Source organism: Gopherus flavomarginatus, chromosome 8 (genome assembly GCF_025201925.1).
Source record: "Gopherus flavomarginatus isolate rGopFla2 chromosome 8, rGopFla2.mat.asm, whole genome shotgun sequence".
Classification (NCBI taxonomy): domain Eukaryota; kingdom Metazoa; phylum Chordata; order Testudines; family Testudinidae; genus Gopherus; species Gopherus flavomarginatus.
In genome coordinates this window covers 13652223-13660005 of record NC_066624.1, presented here as the reverse complement: position 1 = coordinate 13660005, position 7783 = coordinate 13652223, and the positions used below count along the sequence as shown (strand labels likewise).

The window sequence follows — 7783 nt, the reverse complement described above, 5'->3', positions numbered from 1 at the left end:
GTACTGTCAGTGACCCGAGGGAGCGTGCAGCGACCGGAAGTGGTGTTGCAGGGGGAGGCTCAGTAGTGCGTCACCCGGAAGTACCCTGGGGTCGATGCTGGCGCTAGATGTAGCAACCCGGGAGGCCGTTATGGCCCCGGTGTCCCGCTCTCGAAGCCCCCCAGGCTCCCGGCGGAAGGGCGGCAGCAGCAGCAGCAGCAGCTCCTCGGCGAGCCCCTCCCCCCCGAGACCCAGCCGCCCCCACCGGCCTGCGTCTCCCGAGAAGCGGGGCAGGAGGTCACGGTCTCGGGAGCGCAACGGCTTGAAGCACTCGGGCCACCGGCGGAGCCGCAGCTGGTCCCGCTCCCGGGAGCGCACGCCGGGCGGGCCGCGCTCCTCCTCCGCTCACCACGGGCACCATCACCACCACGGCGGCGGCGGCGGGAAGCAGTGGCCGGACTACTACGAGAAGGAGAAGGAGGAGATCCTGCGGCAGAGGCGAGCCCCAAACCCCTGTCGCCCCGGGCTGGCCCCCGACCCGAGCCAGGGAGTTGCGAGGAGAGGCAGAGGCAAGAACCAGCCTCAGACACCTCAAATAGCGCCGTCCCCTCATCCCTGATCACCGGACACCCAGCCCTGGTCCCCACACCAAGAGCCAGACCCCTAACCCTGGCAGCGCACCCTGGGTCCATCCCACCCACCCTCTGGCTGTATGATCCCTACCGCTGCCTCTTTCTCTCCACTGTCCTTGGTCCCACAGACATGAGACCATCCCTTTTTCCCAGTGGAGGAGTGTTCCCTACAGTGCATTTTTAGTGCCTTCTCCCGTCTTGTTTTAAATGACCCATGGCTGCTCACCACTTAGCGACTAGGTTCATTGCTTGTTCCACCTTAGTTTTGGGGGGACTCTGTCAGTTTTGCCCATTAAAGGAACTATGTGAGGAAGTAATTAGGAGCCCCAAAGGATATGAAATGATGTAGATTTGAGTCATCTGTATTAATGTAGTGATGCAGCCCCACAGATATGGTAGGGCCCAGTGCATTAAACTATCTTGGGTAACCTGTAGAGTTGAGAGGCTTGCAAATAGTACAGCCTACAGCAATGAGAAGTGTGAATATGCAAGGGATTGTTCTGATCAAAACAAAGCATCACATATTGGAATTTGTTGTCTCTGCAGATTGTCTTCTATTTTATAGATAAGGGCAGCCAGAGAGATGCCTCATGCAATAATCTGTCACAGATTAGTTACCTTTGCATTTTAGTTTCATCATAACAAATAATGTGTCTAACTGTAATGATGGTATCTGCTTTCTAAGACAATTAATTTGGAACATTACAGATGTGGCCAAAAATCCTGTTTTATGGGGCTACAGAGTCTGAGGGTTAGCTGAAGCTTTCAGAGGTCCACTGTAAAATTTCTTCCTTGGTTACTGTCCGCCTGGTGATTGAGAAAACTAACATTGAATTAATCTTGGTTTTGGAGGGAATAAACAAGTTTTAAATACTAACATGAAGAAAATATCCTTTCACCAAATCTAATTTCAGAGACTAGAAATCCTACTAAAACACAAACTACTCAGGTTTTGAATGTCTGTTTGGTGGGAGTAGCACAATACGTTTTAATGCAGTTATGTACCTTTACAGGAGATTAAATGAGAGAGAGAGGATTGGTGAACTAGGAGCACCTGAAGTCTGGGGACTGTCACCAAAGTTTCCTGACCCAGAGTAAGTAATTTCTCGGGGGGTATTTCTCCTTCTGGAACTCTGGGCTGGAGTCTTATGCTAAAACAGTATTGATAATAAATGGTACTATTACTTTACAGAAATGTTCTCGTTCTGCTTTCTTTATTCTTTGTAATTCAGGTTACACGTCTCCAAAGTTAAATCACTAAACAGTCAGAACTGGATATGATTTTTCATATAATCCCAACAGATCAATTGCGTGAGGTTTCAGAATGTTGTAGATCAAATAACATTGTCTTGTGGTTTGGAGAGTGACTCAGATATTAGCTGTGTAATGGTTTCTTTCATTACTAACACAGGCTCTGAATCTGAAAACAATTATACATGTTTGATTTTGGATAAACAGTCTGCACTTCAAATCATATTTCAGAATATTTAAGATCTTTTTGTTTCTGTTCAGTTCCGATGAGCATACCCCAGCAGAAGATGAGGAGGCAAAATCTAAGAAGAGTAGCTCTTCGGATTCCAGTTCAGAAGGTATTTCGTTTTGACCATAGATGTTGTTTGCACACTAATAGAAGATTGAGAGTTAGAATCTGTTCACCTTACTTACAAAGACTTGAGTAGGGCTCAGTAAAGCCAGCATGATAGAGTTCCAGGAGAGGGGAATGCTAGAAGAATAAGATCCAAAAATATTAATGGAGTGCCAGACTTGCAGGTAACATCCTCTTTTCAAATCTTTACAGAAGAGAAAAAGAAGAAGAAGAGGAGGAAGGAAAAGAAAAGAAAGAGGTCCAAAAGAAAACATAGAAAGCATTCTGGGGACAGTGACAGCGAGTCTGAGTCTGAACTAAACACCAGTGGTAAGAAAACTATATGGTCTGAAACCTTCTGTTGTATGTGTTCTTTATAATCATGTGGAATATTGCGTCTGTTGTACTGGCATCCTCATGACATTCTGGGATTTTGTACATTAGTTGCTCATTATGGGGAAAAAACATCTGTGAATCTGTTGACTGCAGAATACATTCTGAAGACAAATTTTTATCTTTTCCTAATAGCCATATAAATTGTGAAGTTTTTTTTAATTCCACTTGTATCTGTATTCAGCTCTAATTTTTTCTGACTCTGCTCAAGACTAATGTTGAACGGTTTCCCTTTGTGCCCTTTTCCCATTCTCATCTCGGTACCACCTCTTGTATTTAGAATAGCCTCTGTTCTTGTGCACCAAATCACCACTCCCTCCACTCAAATGTCTCCTTAAAACACATCCGCTAGGAAATCTCTCAGCCCTAATTCACTTTGTGCAGGATGTGAAATCACAACATTCTAGCCCAGAGGCAACATACAGCCTCTGTTGCTGGACTTCAATAGCCATTCCCATAGAAATTAATCCCTAATCCTGTATTTCAAATTCTTTCACTGATCTGTGGAGTTTGCAGTGTCTCTTGTTTCTGTACAGTTGGTTTTGCCATCAGGGAATGGTACCCTGAATTTAATCCATCAGGCATTTCAGTTCAGGTGGTGATAGTATATGAGTACATTGAATAATATTGTTTTGACGTTGCTTGGATGTTGTAAATGAACTGGAATTGAGACCCTCCCGTCTAATGCATGGTTACTCCAGGGGGAATTCTGCACTCAATATTGTAGAATGCTGCAAAATTCTACATATTTTATTTGTCAAAATAACACAATATAATCACACCAGTTTCAATTATTATGGTAATTTATTTCAAAATACCTGTCAGCAAGTATGTCTGTAACAATACAGACAAAAAAAAATTCAGATAATGTTTTTTTGACAAATAGATTCCTTACTAAGCATATTAATACAGAACTTCAAGTAACTCCCTTAAAATACAATACAGAAATGTATTTCCCACACCCCTCAGAAGCAATACAAAGGCTTGGGGGAGTCACGGGTAACAGAGAAGCTAAGGGAAAGGGAAGGAGCTGGGAGTGGACCTGGAGGGTTGGGTTAGATGGGAAAAGTATGAAACATTGGAGTGGGAGGGATTGTTAGGGTGTTGGGGAGCCCCCCCCATACAGACTCTGGCCAACCCCAAGCCTCTCCCATTCAGTCAGGCACATTTTGCCCCTGTCCCCATGTGTCCTTGCACGTACCCCCTGTCCCTGGGTGGCCCTCCCAGTTCAGACCCATACTCAGTGCAGTCACCCCACTAGCTCCTGAGTCCATGCCCCAGTCATTCCCCCTCATTCCATCCCCCAGCAGCTTGATATGCCCCACTCTGTCTATCTTAACCTGGCGCCACTGGCAGGGTGCTGTGATGAACGCAGCTGGCTGTTCTGGTGCCACAGTGGCCTGTGGTGGGTGAAAGACATAACTGCAGCATTTCTCAGCAGAATGTATTTTCTGTGAGGGGAAAAATACTGCGCCGGACATGAATTCTGCATGTGCACAGTGGTGCAGAATTCCCCCAGTAGTAGTAGCTAATCACTAAGCCATTCTGGTGTAGGGTGAACTGAGGAATTCTGGGGCATTTCTGCTTTTATCCCAGTTGAGTAGCTCGATGTTGCATGGCTTTAGTTCTCTCCACCTTACCTTAGCTGCTGTTGTAGGGGGTGGGTTATATTTCCAGTAAAGTTCAGTACTGTCTTCATTTTATTACTGTGGGGTTTTTGGTGATTGTCTCTTTGGTTTTTTTCAGATGAGGAAGATAAAAAGAAAACCAAGAAGAAGAAAAAGAAACATAGAAAGTAAGAGCAGTCTCTAAAATATTGCATTTAAAACATTGCTGTTTTTAAATCTGTATGTGTCTTCCATGAGGGACAGCACTATTATGGTATTATTCCCTAGCTGATGAGTAAGGAAGAGCCAATGCTTCCGTATCTCCTGTGGTTAAGGGGCCCACAGTATCATGTAATAGCCTCACTTCAGAATCTTCATGACTCTATCTCAGACTAACTGAATTCTGGCCGATGAAGGGCCCAGTCCAAACTTGAAAGAGGAATCTGCCAAAGAATGGTGCATGGAAGACCCATAATGGTACTTGCTGGATCTGTAGAATGAAATTTTTAACAGACAGATACCAACTGAACCCTCCACTGGGAAGCTGCTTGAAAAATGGATCAATTATGCCTGGCCTTTAGCACTATTCCCTTTTCCCCATTAGGCGTATAAACATCTGTCTGTCTCATCTTTAACTTCATAACAGAAAGAAGTCTAAGAAAAAGAAGAGTAAGAGGAGTAGGAAGAAATCCAGTGATTCGAGTAGTGAAGATTCTGATGATGAAGCACTTCAAGGGGACGATCTCTGGATTGAGAGATCAAGTAGGTTCTGTCTATTTAACACTTCTGTTATAACTCCTAGGTATTCTGTTCAGTAATATCAGTTGCTGATATGTTGATGTCCTGTGTAACTGACGTGACTTAGTGAGGTGTGTGACAGATTTGTGCAAAGCAGAAGGTACAACAACAATATCTGATTATTTGTATTGCAGAAAATACAGATGCTGATAATTTAATTGGACCGGAAGCTCCAAAAATGCATGCGTCTCAAGATGATAGGCCTTTGAAGTAAGTAATCATATATGATTTACACAAACAGATCAAATCAAGGAAATTAAACATAATACATGTTTCATGAGTGAAGGTGATGTTTTCTCAGACTTTCATTTGTTAGAGGCACTAAATCAGTTTTTTATTCTTAAACTGAAAACCTACTGAAATTAGATAGAACTTTCAGTGTGTGTACCTGGTCAGTTTTGTTACAGACAATTTGTTACATAGTTTTCAATAGAGTGGCCATGTTACAGTATTATTTTTTCAAATACTTTCTGCAATGTGGTGACTTTATCCCAGCTTACCATTAAATCAAATTCTCCATTAGCTTAATCAAAATGAATTAATTATAATGACTTACAATCTCTCTCACTGATGGAAACTGCCACAATAAAGAGAAGATGGCTATATAGGGTGATGAATAGCGAGAGGTCAAGTGAGTTACTCTTAGTGACTGTTCCACTCCAGCTGTCCCAGAGCAACAGTCTTGCTTTAGTAATGTGTCAGCCCAGAGGGAGCCAGTCCTGCAGTAAATGGAAGCTTTTGTTACAAACTTCCTTGCTTCAGTTAGTCTGGCAATCCAGCATGGGAGCGAGTATTCCAGTGTGTCATGTCCAAGAGGTTGAACAAACTATTAAATATGCTGCTGCTCTAGTTGCAGGAAATACATATCGCTTAGTTGAGTTCCTAGTGCTAGATTTATCCGGTCTCCTCTGCGTTAGCTCGTGATTTAATTACTCTTGTGACCTCTTCAGTTTGAAACTGATTTTTTTTTTTTTAATTTAGCTATGGCCATGCTTTGCTGCCTGGTGAAGGTGCAGCTATGGCAGAGTACGTAAAGGCTGGAAAACGCATCCCTCGAAGAGGTGAAATTGGCCTGACCAGTGAAGAGATTGCATCATTCGAGAGCTCTGGTTATGTAATGAGTGGTAGCAGGTAGGGGGCTTTTTCATGATGGTACTTAGGGTGAGATTTACAACTGCGTGGGAGACCAAGTTGAAAGCACCAACGAAAAGTTGCCAAGTGTGTATATTATGCAACAATCAAAAAGGTTAAACAGCCTATGACTACAGACATACTTATTAATCTCTGCTGATCTGCAAGTTTGTTAATGTATGTTTTCCCCAACGGCAAAAATGCTCTGCCGCTCTCCTATCATCTTCACCTCAGTTCCCCTCTGTAAAATGGGGATACTGATTCAGACCTCCTTTGTAAAGTTCTTTAAGGTCTATGGATGGAAAGCACTATATAAGAGCTAGGTTTTATAATTGCACTAGAATGTAAATATCGTTTGAGTTGAGATCACTGAAAGCCTGATGTTCAGATAATAGAGATGGCAGTGTCAGTGAGTTCCAGATAGCATAGTGGATAATAGGAAAGGCAATGTAGGCTGTACAATGAGGGGTGGGGAAATATTCTCCCAAAGAGGGTAAATGGTTTTTTGCTTCCTGACGAATGCAATGTTTTCCTCAGGCATCGCCGAATGGAAGCTGTGCGTCTCCGTAAAGAGAACCAGATCTACAGTGCAGATGAGAAGAGAGCTCTGGCATCTTTCAACCAGGAGGAGAGACGGAAGCGAGAGAACAAGATCCTGGCTAGCTTCCGGGAGATGGTCTACAGAAAGACTAAGGGCAAAGAAGACAAATAACTTCCTTTTTTTCCCCCCAATTGTACAGCACGGATTGTAGGAAACAGTGGCTAACCTCTTCTTGTTGTGACTTGGAAACAGCTGTAAAGTGCTGCAGTGCCTTCCACCCGATGGGACGCATTTCTCAGGAATGGATCGTTTGTATCAAAGAAACAGTTACCCTTAGCAGGCTTTCTTGGACAACTCACTCACCAGCTGTAGGCAACTGCCATTAGGGGAAGTACAGAATCCTGAATGAGACTGAGGAGCACTCAGGGAGGTTCATGATCATACAAGCACTGTATTAGACCTCGATATGGATGCAACAGGATACCGTCATCAGCTGGGCTGCTGCTGGTGAAATGAAACAACCATCTGCCATTTATTTTGATTAATCAGCATGGACAAAATCAGACTAGACTTCACCACCGTGACCAGGCTACTACTAGTAGCAGAAATTAAGGAACTCTTAAATGTCCGTTTAGATTTGAATATGACTGTTCATTTATGATGTACTTGTGAAAAGTTCTTTGCACACTTTACATTTAGGGTTTCCTTTTAGTTGTTTTGATGAAGAACATTCACTTCATGGCCTGTGGGTCAGACGCCATTTGTAAATAGGAATATATTTGTAATTTAATAGATGTTGGCTTCAGCTATTTTAAAAAAGATCACAAGCAGTGTATATTATAGAAGTAGTAACATTAAGGGTCTGGCCTAGAACCTCCAAAAGCCCAGGACACTGAATGAAAGAACTAAGAGCTTGTCTGCTTCTCTACTTAGCTGTACATGTGGGGTGCAGGTGGGGTGCAGTAGAAACCAGTGTTTGGAAGTCCTGGAAATACATAGGTAATAACTGAGGGTGGATTTTAATTCCAGTTCTGAATTTCGTTGCTCTTGAAAATCTTCTAGATTAAACCCTTATTATTTTAACTCCTTGTATTATAATTTCCTTTTTTAGTAGTAT

At 43.1% G+C, this 7783-nt stretch overlaps 1 protein-coding gene across 1 annotated transcript; it reads left to right on the top strand.

Annotated features, from left to right (window-relative positions):
- Positions 1 to 57: 57 nt before the first annotated feature.
- On the top strand, positions 58 to 7749 carry NKAP (NFKB activating protein). The gene is made up of 9 exons (XM_050964527.1): positions 58 to 477; positions 1625 to 1705; positions 2124 to 2200; positions 2410 to 2526; positions 4336 to 4384; positions 4843 to 4958; positions 5129 to 5204; positions 5976 to 6125; positions 6663 to 7749. The coding sequence occupies exons 1-9, from the start codon at positions 95 to 97 to the stop codon at positions 6835 to 6837; spliced, it is 1224 nt and encodes a 407-aa protein (XP_050820484.1). The 5' UTR covers positions 58 to 94; the 3' UTR covers positions 6838 to 7749.
- Positions 7750 to 7783: the final 34 nt, after the last annotated feature.